This window comes from Octopus sinensis, linkage group LG10, assembly GCF_006345805.1.
Source record: "Octopus sinensis linkage group LG10, ASM634580v1, whole genome shotgun sequence".
NCBI classification, from domain to species: Eukaryota; Metazoa; Mollusca; class Cephalopoda; order Octopoda; family Octopodidae; genus Octopus; species Octopus sinensis.
This window is the reverse complement of record NC_043006.1, coordinates 25,242,122-25,259,721: the sequence shown is the minus strand read 5'-3', so window position 1 is coordinate 25,259,721 and position 17,600 is coordinate 25,242,122. Positions and strand designations below refer to the sequence as shown.

General features: G+C 39.4%; 1 protein-coding gene and 1 long non-coding RNA gene across 4 annotated transcripts in view; one reads left to right on the top strand and one right to left on the bottom strand.

Moving 5' to 3' along the window:
- LOC115216426 (hydroxyacylglutathione hydrolase, mitochondrial) overlaps positions 1-17,600 on the top strand; it is a 33,003-nt gene that overhangs the window by 748 nt on the left and 14,655 nt on the right. Inside the window, exons 1-2 of one of the 3 annotated variants that reach the window (XM_029785755.2) lie at positions 9,668-9,976; positions 17,166-17,356. In XM_029785755.2, coding sequence (XP_029641615.1) covers positions 9,928-9,976; positions 17,166-17,356 — 240 coding nt within the window. In that variant the 5' untranslated portion in view covers positions 9,668-9,927. Of the gene's footprint in view, positions 1-9,667; positions 9,977-11,072; positions 11,197-17,165; positions 17,357-17,600 lie in introns of those variants that run through there. The other 2 variants (XM_029785756.2, XM_029785754.2) reach the window with 2 other exon arrangements.
- Positions 4,806-6,116, bottom strand: LOC118765056. Its single transcript, XR_005000901.1, has 2 exons — positions 5,699-6,116; positions 4,806-5,469 (listed from the first exon to the last, which is right to left on the bottom strand). It is a non-coding gene; the product is annotated as an uncharacterized LOC118765056 (long non-coding RNA).

The following is a 17,600-nucleotide window of genomic DNA, read 5'->3' as shown; positions in this document are numbered from 1 at the left end:
AAAGGTATCTTTTTTTCTTCACAAATGTAAATAAACCCAGTCTGTTTCTTAAACGAGGGACATATTCATTATGCACAGAATGTTATTTACCTAAATGGATGTCAGCGATTGGTTAAAATTGCTGAAATGCTCGAAATTAAAGATGAAATATCTTACAACCTATAGAATTTTCTCAATAAAGCTTAGAGAAAATGATGTTTTATAAACACATTCTACCAGTATACGAAGTTAAAAACTTTTTAGTTACCTAGAAATTATGTTACAAAGTGCTGTTCAAAAGGAAAAGATCCAACAATTTCTTTAGTTGAGGGAGATAACCAAAAATACCGATATTTCTCATAAAACCCAATATTTTAATGGGGGTGAGATAACCAAAATGTACCAACAAAAATTGAACTGTTATGGTGGATGGCATGAGGTCAAAATCTAACAGAATTGTAAGGACTAACTTATGAAAAATTATTTACTGAATTAGCAAGATCACCAAGCAAGTCACAAGATGAAAAAAACTGTTTGTCTGAATAGGGTTGTAGTAGAGAGGGTGGTGGCTTTATGCCAGATGTCGGGAGGCTTAAGTATGACAGAGGGGCAGGTACAGATACCTTGCTACAAAAGAAACACATGTGCAATGATAAAGTTTAATGTCATGATGCATTGGAGAAATGAGCTATTGAAGAACAATATTAATTGCTTGTTAAGGTTGCCATAAATTAACATACTATGTTAGTCGTTACAATAAGGAAGATACAACTTCGTCGAGTTGTATCTCTCTTTACTCTTTTACTTGTTTCAGTCATTTGCCTGTGGCCATGCTGGGGCACCGCCTTTAGTCGATCGAGCAAATGGACCCCAGGACTTATTCTTTGTAAGCCTAGTACTTATCCTATCGGTCTCTTTTGCCGAACTGCTAAGTTACGGGGACGTGAACACACCAGCATCGGTTGTCAAGCAATGTTGGGTAGACAAACACAGACACACAAACATATACACACGCATACACATATATATATACATATATACGACAGGCTTCTTTCAGTTTCCGTCTACCAAATCCACTCACAAGGCTTTGGTCGGCCCGAGACTATAGTAGAAGACACTTGCCCAAGATGCCACGCAGTGGGACTGAACCCGGAACCATGTGGTTGGTAAGCAAGCTACTTACCACACAGCCACTCCTGCGCCTATGTATGTACAAAATTGTTGTTGTTGCAATAAACAATTGCCTCTAATTTTATAGTCCTTTGTCAGCTTCATTTCCGTGTGACTACAATAGAGAGACAGGGTAATAAAATCAAGGCAGTTAGAGTAACAGTTGTGTTGTCCTGCTCATCATGACAGGATATACTTGAAGTGAGAAAGATAGACATGGTTCTTGGTGAACACCAAGTTAACAAAGAGAAGATTTAATTCACTGTTGCATTTTTATATTCTTCTCACTAGACTAGGTTAAGCTAAAAACAAAGGATTTTTCCTCTGTATCTGATTTGACCTGTGAATAACTTGTAAACGTCCAAAAGGTCAACTTAATCTCATAATTCTTTTAGTGCAATAGCCCAATGTTATCAATTATAATATCCTATCAGTAATTCCTTTCTGCAATAGTAAATAATAGATAAAAATATAGATATCTTATTTTGTATTGAGTACAAAAATGCAGCACAGAGTAGATACTAAAGTGCTCCAGACTCACCATTCCACTTACAAGAGCCAGAGAGAATATCAACAAAGCAGGACTTCCAGAAGAAACAAAAACAACAATCACATCTCCAAAGGTTGCATTGGTAAATGCCATACTTGCCGTTCCACAACCTGAAATCCCAGCCAGCAAAACCATATGGGGCCAATATCAAACTGATGTTGTCACCTATATCAGCCCTACATCAGAAATTGCGTCGGTTTGATTTCAGCGCAATTTCATTTTGCAACGTAGTAAAACATTGGGCCAACATATTCCCTGATGTTGGGCCAATATGAATATGAGATTGGGCCGATGTGAGATTTTGGTCTCTTACATTGGGTTGACATTGGCCCAATGTCATCAAGGTGACATCGGTCCGATATAAAAATGAGGTTGGACTGATGTATGGTTGTTCAACTTGAGGAAGTCTCAATATTGGCCTGAGCTGATTTTGCCAAATGCCTGATCTGGCTCCGAAATATATTCAAAGATGGGCTAATTGATGCATGATTAAACATTTATACTGGCTTGACATTGGCCACCCTTTATGGTCTCCATGGCATTACACTAGACCACTGGCATGAATTGCTCTGTTTCCAGTCTCATCCATCCAGCGTTTGAAAATAAAATGCAATATTGTTTCAATTTACAGCCAATGAGGACCACCCACTGCTAAACAGAAACAATATTAAATTTATTTTGAAGATGTAAGTGTATGAGCATCAGTTTACATGGCATTTGTAAGGGAATATCTGAAAAATCATGTAGAAACTGCCAGAAAAAAATTAAAAATTGAACAACTCATTTTTCTTTTGCAAATGTCTTTTATTTTATAAACTATAACTTTGAAAAATGGCTATTTACAACACAACAACAAAAGTAAATCACAACATTTAAAAGTGAATAAAAACAAAGACAAAATACACTGGCCAATATACACTGTAAAACTAAGATATTTATTCAGTTGGTGTTAAGGTCACTTATACAGCTGTGGCTATTTGTGACATAGTTCAACAATCATTCATATTATAAAAACCGGTAAATAAGGAGTAACAGTATTCATTTTAGGGTTCAATTTTATTATTTCCAGTTTGGGAGATTTGATAAAAATAAATACATTCAAAACGTGACAGTCCTGTGGAGGGAATTACACCACCGCTATATAGCCCTAGGAAGCATCGACGCTTCCTGTCGGCTTTGATACATTTTGTGTCCTTATATTCGCAAAGGGGAGGCAAGCTGGTGGAGGTGCTTGCCTCCCCTTTGCGAATATAAGGACACAGAAAATGTGTCAAAGCCGACAGGAAGCGTCGATGCTTCCTAGGGCTATATAGCGGTGGTGTAATTCCCTCTACGGGACTTTCACGTTTTGTTGACTTCATACAACCACTTTATCGCTCCACCACCGCTCATGTCTCGCTGAGACATTTAGAAATTCATTATTTCTAATAAATGTATTCAGAATGTGTAGAAATAGGAAAAACACATTAAATGTGAGAGATATCGTCAATAAAATTGTATTTGAAACCACAGATAAGAGTATTACTTACTAACCTGGTGAATGAGTAAGTAATTTGAATGGAAGACAAAATCATGTATGCAAAGCTATTCAGCCTATTGTTACCAGTGTGTCGCTAAAATAGATTACCTTAAAAAATTGAGGTAACCTGTAAACAGGTTATCTTAGTTTTCAATTTGTGCAGACCTGAGATCTGTGGCAGATTCATAGTCAAGAGCAAACTTGTCCAAATTTTTTTCTCTCCTCCTTCGGCCACCATTTTTGTCACTAGCAGTCCGAAGCCATTGGAAAAGTATACCAATGGGATCTTTTTGGTTTGAATGGCAGTTTTTAACATAATTTCTAGGTAACTAAAAAATGTTAAACTTCGTATACTGGTAGAATGTGTTTATAAAACATCTTTTTCTCTTGGCTTTATTGAGAAAATTCTATAGTTTGTAAGATATTTGTTGTTTTTTTCCTTCAATTTTTGCAATTTCAACCAATCAATGGCATCTATTGAGTTAAAAACATTCTGTGCCGTATGAATATGTCCCTCATTTAAGAAACAGATTGGGTTTATTTACATTTGTGAAGAAAAAAAATACCCTTCCCCCCACCCCTAACCCTAACCTTAAAAGAGATTGAAATGCAATAGATCGATTCTAGGGTCATAATTATGGGTGACAACTTCATATGACGCTGCTAGGAAAAACTGCCATTCAAACCGTAAAGATCCTACCAATGATATAATATTGACTTATCGTGCAACAATTGTTCAGATCTTCCCGACAAGTTGGGAGGAGCTACATTTGCACTCTTTCTTTTGGCTTATTGTGAATGTCAGTTGTGGATATCTACTTGGCTCTGGAGAAGACAAGTGGGGTTGAGGTGCTCTCTCTTTTGAAAACTGAACAACAGGAGGTGGCTTTGGAAGCATCCATCTTTGATACTCAGTGTCATCATCATCTGAGAAAACTGGTACCTATACAAAATGAAATGAAAAATAAACAGGGAATTACATGTATTTCCCTTCACACAATGAATAACATGGGTATATGTTTGTCAATACACAGCCTTAGAACACATTGGAACTCATACAATGTTTATAATAAGCCTCAAACTTGTAGTGCTACCTATAGACATGTCTGACAGCCTACCTGCACTTTCATGTAAAATGAAAGGTGGCTGGTCAGTGGGGACTCAGAGTTTTACATGGGTATCCTCGGGAACTGATATTCAGCCCCATTTCCAATGCAAATAATAAATTCAGCAAACATGGAATGATCCTAGCTGTCAGATATGTTGATAAACCCCAAGACTGGAAACAAAATCGAAAAAAATAGTGCAAATAGTGTAAAAAAAAAAAAAGTAGGAAATGAATAGGAAAACAAAAAAATGCCTGGAAAGCAACGGGTGTGTGTGGTGGGGAGAGGGCTTCTTTATAATCGCAATCTATACAGTTTGAAAGGTATTTATATAAAATTTCCTTGAAAAAAAACAACTCATTTTCCTAAAAGTTATGAGGGAAAAACATAGGAGGATCTTGTGAATTTTCCGAAGGCCTCTCCCCACCTCCCGCTGCTTTCCCCGCATTTTTGTTTTCATATTCGTTACCTACACCCCGCCTTTTTTTTTTTTACACCAGTTGCACTATTTTCTTTCTTTTTTTTTTATTTTTTCGCTTTTGTTTCCGAGTAATAATGTCAACATTAACCAAACGAACATCTAAAAGGGATTCACTAATTATTAAAGAACTGTCTGAAATTTGTAGACAGGCTACCTGTAGCTCTCCTAATGATATCCATTTCTGTAGGGTTTCATTGAGAATTTTGAAATACATTTTGAGCTGTGGTAAGTTTATTTTCTATTTGTTTTTGGCTACACCACTTAAATATTAGCTTTAAATGTAAACACCATAATGTTTATTGATGCTTGAAAAAAGGATTTTAACAACTTTTTCCATCGTGTCGGTTTCGATCCAAGTTTTGAAAATGCACTGAATCATAGGATTCGCAATTAATTGCTGAACAGAGAAAGACTTAAAATTTCCCATACATTATACTGAACTGGCAAAATTTAAAAGCGTTTTTAGTCTTAATTATGATACAAGATAAATCACGTGTTTTTTAATCCTAACTTACAACAGTGATATTGAATTTACCTGCTTTCGATGTGGAAAATGAAAGGATTATATTTTGAGTTGCTTCCCCTGTACCTGCTCGGAACACAAGGATATTGTGTGTCCAGCTGCAGTTCGACAGCAATCCGGCATCCACCCGATGCTGGAGTACTGTTTAAAAAAAAAGAAATAACCCCCCCCCCCACACACACACAATACTGTTACAAATACAATGATAGTAGTAAATGGAACTGACAAATGAGAAATGCAAAACATAAAATAACTCCGTTTTGATGTTGTATTGAAAACGGGCCGATATCGGCAAAAATTACCGATATTCCGCGGTTCACCTGATATCGGCCCAATATGGTCATGCTGGCTTGGCTGGGATACTACTTACCATTGAAAGAGATGCTTCTGACCTACCCTTGGGAGGGACGCTATCACAACAAGGATGGCCAGTGGCCTTCTTTTCAAGGTCCCTTTCAAAAACAGAAAAACACCAATCCATCGTCGAGAGAGAAGCCTACGCAATCGTAGAATGTTGCCGCAAACAGCGCCACCTAATAGATGTTTCCCCATACTACAACACCGTCACCGATCAACGCTCGGTGGCAATGATCTTCAATAATCAAGGGTCATCAAAAATCAAAAATGACAAACATATACGCTGGCGCTGGACCTCTCAGACATAAATTACACAATCTTCTATAGATCAGGAACTCAAAATAAAGCTGCAGATGTGCAGCAACAAGAGATACTACAATACTAATAACCCTTCACAAACAACTGTGCCACCCACGAGTGACCCGCCTTCTTCACTGCTATAAAGTAAGGAACCTGCCTTTCTCCCTCACAGAAATCCGCGAAATGACACTCGCTTGCTCTATATGCATCAAACTCAAACTCTGCTTCCACAAACCACTTATGGGTGAATTTGTTAGGATTAACGACCATACGTAAAGGAGTTGGCGACAGAAATGTCTCCTGGTGGTGTTGGTGTCCGGGTCGTTGTCTGTCACTGGAACTGGAACTGGCTGAGTCGCTCTGTGGTCAGAGATTAGTCCTGAGAAGGACTGGAACCTTAGACGAAAAATAGTGATTTGATGGCGCCTTTTATAACCTGCTAAAGACTCCAGTGAAATCCCAAAAAGACTGTGTCGTGGGACCTTATCCGAAGGCTGCGATTGGTTGGCTTGCACACTGGTGCGAAATAAGTCAAGAGACAAACTGCGCTACTGTCAACCTATGAGCAGTGGACACAACAGAGTCAAAATAGCCGAAGATGGTTGCTATCTAACACGTGATCATTTCTAATATATCTCTCAAACAGTGAGGATATCAGCTACGCTACAAATTAATACAAGCATTGAGACCTTGGGAGCGCCTCTCCATTGACTTTGTTGGTACTCTGCCATCAACTACACAATATCGCTACTTATTGATAATTGTCGATGAGTTCTGAAGGTACCCATTCGCATAGCCATGCAAAGACACGAGTACCGAAGCAGTAATTTCCCACCTGCTCAATCTCTTTTCATTGTTTGAATCACCAAGTTGTATCCACTCTGACAGAGGAACCCAATTTGATTATAAGAAGCTCCAGGACTTCCTTCACGCTAACGGGACAATAAAAACTAGAACAACTCCCTATCAACCTCAAGGGAATGACCAATGTGAAAGGACCAACGGTACCCTCATAAAGACCATAAATCTAGCACTTAGTTCACAACAGCTAGATAAAAGACAATGGTTGACGGTCCTTCCCATGGCACTATCAGCCTTTTCTTCGAACTTGCATGGTTGTACTATTTTTTCCAAGGTTGACCTCATCCGGGCTTATCATCAGATTCCAATGAACCCTGACATTACAAAACCGCCGTTACTACCCACTTTGGAAGTTTCGAGTTCCTGTTTATGAGCTTCGGTTTGCAGAATGCAACGAGTACATTTCAGAGGTTTATCGATGAAGTTGTCCGTGGACTTGACTTTGTGTTCGCTTACATCGATGATTTGCTCATAGCTTGCGACACGCGTGAAAATCATCTCCAACACTCATCTCAACTTTTTCAGCGTCTTCGTACTTACAAATGTGCGAATCAACCCTGATAAGTGTGTTTTCGGGCAGTCCTCTCTGGAATTTTTGGGGCATTATATCGACTCGAATGGTATCAGACTTCTCTCTTCCAAAGTCGATGCAATTCAACGCATCTCACCTCCCATTTCTCTACGCCAATTGCATCACTTTTTGGGAGTCGTCAACTTCTATAGACACTACATACCTACATGTGCAGACAAGCTACTTCCATTGACTCAACTACTGAAAGCAAATACAAAAGAGATGCTCCTATCACTCTATCTGCCGAGGCATTATCTTCGTTTGAGTCAATTAAGGATGGGGGTAGCTTCTGTTCCTTTGCTTGCACATCCGGCTCCTGTTGCTCATCTCTCTTTAACAGTTGATGCATCAGATTCTGCGGGTGGTGCTGTTTTGCAACATACCGTCAACAATCAAACTCGACCATTGACATTTTTTTTCTCGTCAATTAAAATCAGCTGAACAGTACGTTTGATTCTGAACTCTTAGCGATCTACCTGTCATTCGTCACTTTCAACATCAACTCGAGGGGCCGGGATTTTGTGATTTATACTGATCACAAGCCTCTTACGTTTGCTCTGTCATCCAAATCGAACAAACACTCGCCTCGTGCTTTTCGTCACCTGGACTACATTTCCCAGTTCACGAGTGACATTCGGCATATACCTGGAACAGAGAACGTTCCTGCTGACGCACTCTCTCGTCTCCATGTGTGATCTCTTTCAACTCCTGCTGCAATTGATTTAACTGCCATTGCGCAGGATCAGTCAGCTCTGGATACATTGGATCTAACTGCCACCAAGCTGTCTGTTGCAAGTTTGCCTATCTTCCACTTCCGTCTGCTGAAGGCACAATCCTTTGTGACACAGCTACTGATTCTCCCAGACCGTTTGTACCTGCGAACCACCAGCGTTCTGTTTTCGATGCCTTGCATTCACTGTCACATCCTGACATCGCTGCCTCGGTGAAGCTTATTACGGCTCAGTTTTTCTGGCCTAATATGCGCCGTATGATCGCCGCTTGGAAATGCTCTTGTGTGAAATGCCAGCGTTCTAAAGTCCACAAGCACATTCGCACTCCTCTTGGACAATTTTCTCTGCCGGAGACTCGCTTTCACCATGTCCACATTGATCTGGATGGACCATGGCCTGTCAGTCGCGGGTTCTCTTGCATGTTGACATGAGTCGATCGTTTCTCTCATTGGCCTGAAGCCATTCTAATGGTGGACATTTCCGCCGAGTCAGTTGCTCGAGCTTTCGTTTCTAACTGGATTGCTCGCTTTGGTGTCCCAGCTAAAATAACCACTGATCGTGGACGCCAGTTCGAAGCTTCCTTATTTCGTGAATTGTCGCGAATCCTAGGCGTTCATCACATTCGTACGACCAGTTACCATCCAGCTTCCAACGGGATGGTCGCCCTCTCCCATTCGCCTCTACTCACGAAGGGTTTCTCCACACGTGTCTGCTGCTTTGTCACCCACATGGCAGGGCACACATTCATTCAACTCGACATCTGATGCATGGTCCCTTGGTCGTGTGCCTCGCCAGACTCTTGCTGTCGTTGTTCGCTGCCTGCCACTTTGTCCTGCTCATATCCACCATCACTGTTGCCGTTACGTCATGTGTGTCACTTTGTGACAACACCCACGATTTGTCACCGACATGGTTTCGATGTTCGGCATCTACTGCAAACGTACAGATATGGTCGTGAAAGCCTGTCACAAAAGCCAGCTTTACAATCAACGCCGGCACTGCTCCAGTAAACACTGCTCGGCTCACCAACCTCCTAATCTCGCTCACATAGTCGTCTATCTGCTCACCAGTCCATCTCACTCTCCCGAGCTTGCTGTCGGTTTTTATAAGACCCCTCCGTGTACGCGTCCTTCAGCCGCTCTTCAATTTTTTCCCGCTTTCTCCTGGCTTGCTTCATCCATCACCAAGTACAGATTCAGCGCATTGCCTTCTAAGTACAATGGCATAAGGCTAGCCACAAGTCTCACCTTTATCCAGGCCACCACATCACCTTCCCCAGTGAATAGTCTTAACACATCACTACAGGAAAAAAAAAAAATCTATCTCTATAGTCCTCGGACGTCGGACGTATCCTAAAGAAGTTTGAGATAAAAGAAAAATGGAAATCCCGATAAAAGCAGAAATTTCGACTTATGGGGGACAGTTATTCAAGAGTCTACCGAACTATTTACTGGATCATTTAAATGCACCTTCGTTAGCATCTCACCAAATGCTTTACATTAACATGTTCTTTCACATAAGAAAAAAAATCGTTCTGTCTCGTACAACCATCGCTGTAAAATGTATTACTTTTAAACATAGTAAGTTTAATTGGAAAAAAAGTGATAGGTGAAAGTGACGAAAATGGTAAGAGTAGACGAAACCGTGCTAAAATACGGCTGTAGGTATGAGCATGTCATGTCCTTTGAGCCCAGGGTGGATGAAAAATTTCAGTAACATTTTTTTTACACGACAACAATTGTTTCCCCTGAGTAAGCGTTCGCCATAAAGCAAGTTTTAATGTTCTTAAAGTCGCTTTCCACATTCTTTAGCAGGCTGCACTTTTCAGGTAACGTAACAGTTTTCCTTTCTTAATTTAATCCAACTCTTATGTTTATGTGAAACTGACGCGCCTTTCACGTAACTCCGTTTAGCATTTATAAATAGTTGTCTAAAGCAAAGGCCGTTGAACATATCGGCCCCCATCATGTAAACGGTTAATATAAAGATCTTCACCCGGGAATAAGAACAAAAATAAACCAGCCTGGTGAGTGTTAAACAAGCATGTAGAAAACGAATATGAAAAAAAGAAAGCGCGCCAACTACCTTGGGAGTAAGGGGGGGACTTTCGGAAATTTCACAAGATCCGATTTTTCCGTTGTAACTTCCAGTAAAATAGATATATATTGATTGTTTATTTTTTTACGGAATCCCCCCCGTTTTTGGTTATGGAGGATCCGATTTTGAAAAATCGTATTTTCAAAATTTTAATCCCTCCCCACTTCATTTTCACTTCTTCCGTAAAAATGTTTTTTTTTTTTCTTGCGAAATACGTAGAAAAATGCGAAGATTACGATTCTGAAAAAAATTAGTTTGTAAAATTTTAATTTTTCAACAGACAAACAAATATATACACTCAGGCCTCCAAGCAAACTATCTACATGCTAGAAATAACAGCCAAATCTCACAAAACTGCAAAGATTTCTTTCAGAATAATTTCCCGTAATAATATGATTAAGTAATTCATGTGAAATTAAAGTGTTTTTTTTTTGCTTTTTAACTTTTTTCAAAAACTTTCTTTCGAACTTTTTTTTTCCATCAATCTACGTGGGAAAATACGGAGATTAAGAATATAGAAAAAATAAGCACAAATTTAAATTTGATTTTTTCAGAATCGTAATCTTCGTATTTTTCTACGCATTTCGCAAAAAATTAAGAAAAAATTAAGAAAAAGTGAAAAATGAAGGGAATTTTGAAAACATGGGATTCCGTAAAAAAAAACAAAAAAAAAAACTGGCGGAAGTGGCTTTGTTTACATTTCTGAAGATAACAGAAACCCTTTTCTCCCACCCACCCCATATATATAAAAAAAAACCCACTTTCTTGAAATGTATCCAGTACTTTCGGTACCTATACCGAAGTTACGCCAAAAAAATTATGTATTCATTTTACCGGAAGTTATGACGAAAAATTCGGATCTTGTGAATTTTCCGAAAGTCCACCCGCCGCCCGCCAGGGTCGTCAGCGCTCATATTTTTCTTCATATTAATTTCCTACAACACCCACCAGGTTGGTTTGTTATTTTTCTTTTGTTCCCGGGTGAAGATCTTTATATCAATATTCCGTTGTGTCTGTGGAGAGTCATTTTCTTTTTGTGCCTTATAACACACTCACCGGTAAAATTTCCACTTATTTCTTATTTATATTTTCCTAAAATGTTCGTTGTTCGTTGCGTCTTGCAACCTTTTCAATAGTCTTGACTCGGTCCGTTATTTACACTGCGTTCCCTTTTGTTTGTTTGTGCGCATGTGTGTGGGTCAGTGTGTGTGCCTATGCATGCATGCATGTACGTATGTGTGTATGTATGTATGCATGCATGTGTGTGTATACATATGTATATATGTATGTGTGTGCATCTGTATGTATGTATTCTGCATATTCATGCGTTTGTGTATGTTCTATGCATGTGTGTGAGCGTGTGTTTGTATATGTATGCACCTCTGTCTCCTTGTGTGTACATGTCTGTGTGTGTGTTTTGCAACTGCATGTCTGTATCTGTGTGTGTGTGTGTGTTTTGCAACTATCTACTATCTTTGTATGTATGGATGTGCATCTCGATATGTGTGAACCACACATATAGAGATGCACATCCACCTATACATACAAACATGGTACATAGTTGCAAAACACACACACATAAGGAAACAGAGGTGCATACATATACAAACACACGCTCACACACACACACGCAGAGAAAATACACAAACACGGACATACAAGCACATGAATATGCAGAATACATACATACAGATGCACACACATACATATGTATACACACACACACACGCATACATACATACACACATACGTACATGCATGCATGCATAGGTACACACACACACTGACCCACACACATGCGCATAAACAAACAAAAAGGAACGCAGTGTAAATAACAGACAGAGTCAAGACTATTGAAAAGGTTGCAAGATGCAACAAAAATTTTAGGAAAATATAAATAAGAAATAAGTGACAACTGCTGCACGTAACCATAAGATTGCTGAAGTATACTCAATGTCTCTGTACCAGACTTCCCAAGTTTAATGCAAAATTTTACTATGGCTCTTTGTTCTAACTTCCTGTCCATGACAAAAATTGCAAACACATGATCACAAAAACACAAATTTCACAACTTGCAAAGTAAACACAGCAATGCCTCATGAAGGTCACTGTTAGCTCTCACTGTGCATGTGTGCAGCCATCTGTTGGTGCGCTACAGAACTAGTCTGGGAACTTTTTGATACCACCTCATATTATAAAAGCAGAGCTGCCTCAAGATTTTAGTAGACAGAACTCTGTGAAACAATTTACAGTTAAAATTACAGAATAGACTGACTGAACGTTCTACTGTAAAAATTATTCCCAATACATGTAAAAAAGTTCAGTTTGTAAAAAAAAACTTCTTGCTTTTAATGAATTCTTTTCTTCGCTTCTGACAAAATTGTGACATAAATTCAATATACGCATCATACAGTCTACCTTTTACTCTGAGCAAGAGGCCTTTTGTCACCAGCAGAGGAGCTCTCTGAAATTTGCCCAGGCTATTCTTATTCTAGCAGCTACACTTTCAGAGCATCCACCCCCCACTACTGACTTGGTCACCTAGGTAACGGAAGCTATCAAGTACTTCTAGTTTTTCTACCTGGAATGTGACAGAAGCTCTTCTTCGCACATTTTCAGTGTTTATTGCTCCTGAGCATTTGCCAAATACAAAAACTATCTTCCCAGTTAGCCTTCCTTTGATATTGCTGCACCTCTTATGTGTCCATAGCTTACACCAGGTACATCTTATGGAGTTTCTACCTATGCATTTTCTACAGATTAAGCAGGGCCATCTACCTGAAGGGATTTGTGGTTTGTCTGCCTTCCTACTTATTAAGACTTTGGTTTTAGCTAGGTTGACTCTAAGGCTCTTTGATTCTAATCCCTGCTTCCACACCTAAAACTTTTCCTCTAGTTCTGGTAGTGACTCAGCAATTAGAGCAAGGTCATCAGCATATAGGAGCTCCTAGGGGCATCCTGTCTTGAATTCCTCTGTTATTGCCTGGAGGACTTTGATGAGTAAGAGGGGGCTGAGGACTGATCCTTGGTGGACCCCTACTCCTACCTGAAATTCTTCACTGTACTCATTGCCAACCATCACCTTACTGACAGCACCTCTGTACATGGCTCGCACAGCTCTCACTAACCATTCATCTATCCCTAGTTTCCTCATTGACCACCAGATAAGAAATTGGAGGACTTTGGCAAAGGCTTTCTCCATGTCAACGAAAGCCAGGCACAGAGGTTTATCTTTGGCTAGGTATTTCTCCTGTAGCTGTCTTACCAGAAATATAACATCAATGATGCTTTTCCCTGGCACAAACTCAAACTGCATCTCATCTGGACTGGCTCTTTCCCTAATTATTTGGGCTATAACCCTGTCCATGACCTTCATTACCCGATCCAACAACTTGATACCTCTCTAATTATTTGTATCTAAAGCATCACCATTACCTTTGTAGCAGTTGACTATGATGCTACTACATCAGTCATTGGGTATGACTCCTTCATGTATCACCTGATTGACTATATGGGTGACTAGGCTATAGCTGACACCGCCAGATATTTTGAGCATCTCTGCAGTGATTACTGATGGGCCGGGGGCTTTCCCTGCCTTCATACCCTTAATTGCTTTATCTACCACGGTACTGTCAAATTGGATAGCTGGTCCCTCTGTTGGATCGGCATTCTGCAGAGTCTCAGTTATACAGTCTTTGATAATGATAAGAAAATGTAAAAAAATAGAATCTTTGACAATAAGAAAATGTTAAGAGGGGTTTTTGGTTTAAACAGTTTACATGAACGTGTTCAAAATAGGTGGTAAAATAAATTTATAATTATTGTAAGTTCATTAAAAATCATGGTTGTATAGAAAGATATATACAGAAGGAATCATATTTAAATATTATACAGAATTTTAGGGGAATGACAACCTTTCCATCCTTCATGCCCTCTCCTGTAGTGTGTGTATAAGAAATGCTTTCTATTTTTAGAAATAGTGTAGGAGATTGGTTGGTGGGTGAGAGCATTGTGGAATCAAAAGGATTTTTTTTGTTTCTGGGCTAGTCTAGTCTCTCATGGTCCAGTGGTTTGGGGGACTGGTCTTAGAGTTCAAAATGGTGTGAATGTGTGCGTGTCTCTGTGCACATTTCTATGTGTGTGGGTTTTATTTTTGGATTGGTCTTAGAGTTCAGTGTGGTGTGTGTATGGGTCTGTGTATTATATTTAGCAGGGTGGTGCATGTATATGTGTGCACGCTTGTGTGTGATTTATATTTGTCTGGGCGCTGTGTGTGCTCATGTGTATGTGTTTGTTTGTATGTGTGTGTGCATGTATATGTTTGTGTGTGTTGTGTTGATGGGGATGTTATGTGCATGTACGTGAGTATGCGTGTGTATCTCTGTCTGTGTATATTTGTAGTGTTATAATTGTCCAGGTGGTGTGTGTGTGTGTGCGTGCATCTGTTTGTGTGTGAGTGCATATGTATGTGTGTGTGAGTGTATGTGTTTGTCTGTTGTATTTATTAGGGGTTCTGTGAGTTACGTTTGTCCAGGTGGTGTGTATGTGTGTGCGTGTATGTGAGTACTGTGCATGTTTGTACTGAGCATGTGTTTGTGTGTGTGTGTGTGGGTGTGGTTTATGTAGTTTTTGGGTGTGTGTGCACGTGTGTGTGTCCTAAATTTGTTGTGGCGAAGTGTGTGTGTACGTGTGAGTGTATGTTATTTTTCTGTGTGGTGCGTGTATATATTTTGTTGTATTATTGTGAGTGTTTTGTTTGTATTGTTTGCACAGGGTGTGTGTATACATGTGAGTGTGTTTGTGTGTGTCTATGTGTCTTGTATTTGTCAGGATGGTGTATGTGTGCATACTTGTGTGTGTGTTTGTGTGTGTCTGTGAGTGTTTGTTGTGATTATATTGCATGTATATATCACCATCATCATCATCATCATCATCCGCTTTCCATGCTAGCATGGGTTGGACGGTTCAACTGGGGTCTGGGAAGCCAGAAGGCTGCACCAGGCCCAGTCTGATCTGGCAGTGTTTCTACAGCTGGATGCCCTTCCTAACGCCAACCACTCCGTGAGTGTAGTGGGTGCTTTTTATGTGCCACGAGCGGATGGTGCTTTTTGCGTGCCACCAGCATGGAGACCAGACGAAGCTGGCAACGGCCACGAATCGGATGGTGCTTTTTACGTGCCACCGGCACGGAGGCCAGTCAGGGCGGTGCTGGCTACGGCCACGTTCGGATGGTTCTCTTATGTGCCACCGGCACTGGTATCACAGCTACAAATTCCATTGATGTTGATCGAATACGATGTGTGTGTTTTTTCTTTGAGTGTGTGTGTGTGTGTGATTTTTTGCTGGGGAATGGGCATATTGTGTTTGTATGTGTGTGTGTATATATGCGTGTGTGTGGGTGTTGTTGTGTTGTATTTGCATGTTTGTGTGTGTATCTGTGTCTGTGGATGTGTTTGTATGAGTGTATCTTATAATTGTCAGGGCAGTGTGTAGGTATGTGCATGTATGTGTTTACTTATGTGTGTGCATGTATGTGTTTACGTATGTGTGTGTGTGTGTGTGTGTTTGTGAGGGAGGTTTGTATTGTATTTGTGTGTGTTTGCTGTGGATTTGTACCTGGGGGTATGATAGAGAATGTTGAGTTGTGGTCTGTATTTTTGAATAAGTATATTTTCCTTATTTATTTGTGTTTGGTCAGTGGTGTTGTCTGGGCATTGGTACAATGGGAAAACTAGGAATTTGACAGACTTGTTTTGTGCACAGAGATGGCCACTTAGTAGTATCTGTCTTGTGGTAGGATCCTTCAATGTTCATTGCTTTTTTACGACATCCACAGTGATGTGCATTGAGAATTCATCCTCTGGGCCAGACCATTAATTGAGAGTTCTACTGCAACATTTTGGAGTATTTGAGGGAGGACATTCAGTGAAAGCGACTGGATCTACAGAGTGTGAAGAATTGGTCTCTTTACAATAACAATGCACTCTGTCACTGAGCACTCCTCACTCGTGAGTTTCTTGCCCAAAACAACATGTTGTCGCTTTTGTACCCACCCTATTTATCAGATTTCTGACCTGTGGACTTCCATCTCTTCCCGAAGATGACAAGGCAGCTCAAAGTTCGCCATGTTAACACTATTACTGAAATCCAGAGTAAATCATAGAAGTTCCTCAACTTGCTTACAGAAAACGACTTCCAGGCTGGATTCCAATGCCAGGACCAGTGTATTGCTGCATAAGGCGACTATTTTGAAGGAGATAGTAAACTTAAGTAAATAATTTCGTTTTTGGATTAGGTTTGCAAGATTCTTTATATGAGTTTGTGTGTTGAAGCATATTCTGTTGAGAGTCAAGACTATTGAAAAGGTTGCAAGATGCAACGAAAATTTTAGAAAATAAAAATAAGAAGTAAGTGGAAATTTTACAGGTGAGTGTGTTAAATAATAAGGCACTAAAAGAGAATGACTCTCCCCAGACACAACAGAATTAAGTAAATAAGTTAAGTAAATAAGTTACTTTTTGTTAAACATTACTAAACTGGGAATTTTTTGATACCACCTTGTACATGTCTGCATTAAAGAATGTGTAAATTTGTTCTTATTCCACCTCCTCTTTGTTATTTGTACTATAAATATATTTCCTCTCTTTATGATATCCAATTTTGTTATTAATCTAATAATCCATAGTATCTCCCAAAATAGGAGATTCAAAAATTATACATGAAGTATTTCAATTGTGAATACTGTTCACTTATTAACTTACTATGAATTCAAACTTTTGTGTGATCATCTTTTTTATGACATTTTCCATCTATACTATTTACTTATTTATTTATTTGTTATATAATTGTAATTAACTGTCGGATGAAAATTATTGTTTATGCATTAATGGCTTAAAACCTTAAATGTCTGAATTTTACAGCTACTCTTCCCCAGAAGCTATCGGGAACATTACAAGGACAAAGAGCAAAGTTTCACAGTCACCCGCTTACAGTTAGTCGACCCAACATGAAGATTAAGCTACTACCTGCACTCCAGGATAATTATATGTACCTACTTATTGATGAGGCTACCAAACTTTGTGCTGCAGTTGATCCTGTTGATCCCAAACTGGTTAGTGTTTAATCCTTTTACTTCAGGTGTTTGGTATTTTTTTATTTTATTTTATCTAGTTTCAGCTCTCAAGTTCCATTTCTATGACTCACAGGTCTAAACTTCAAGTGGTGCCATCCACTTGCCATTTTGCAGCCTTCACCTACCCATCAACAAATTCACTTGAGGATAACATCTCTCTCTTTACATTCACTTTCCTTACAAGTGAAACTTGAAAATGTTGATGTGAGATCTACTAAAGAGG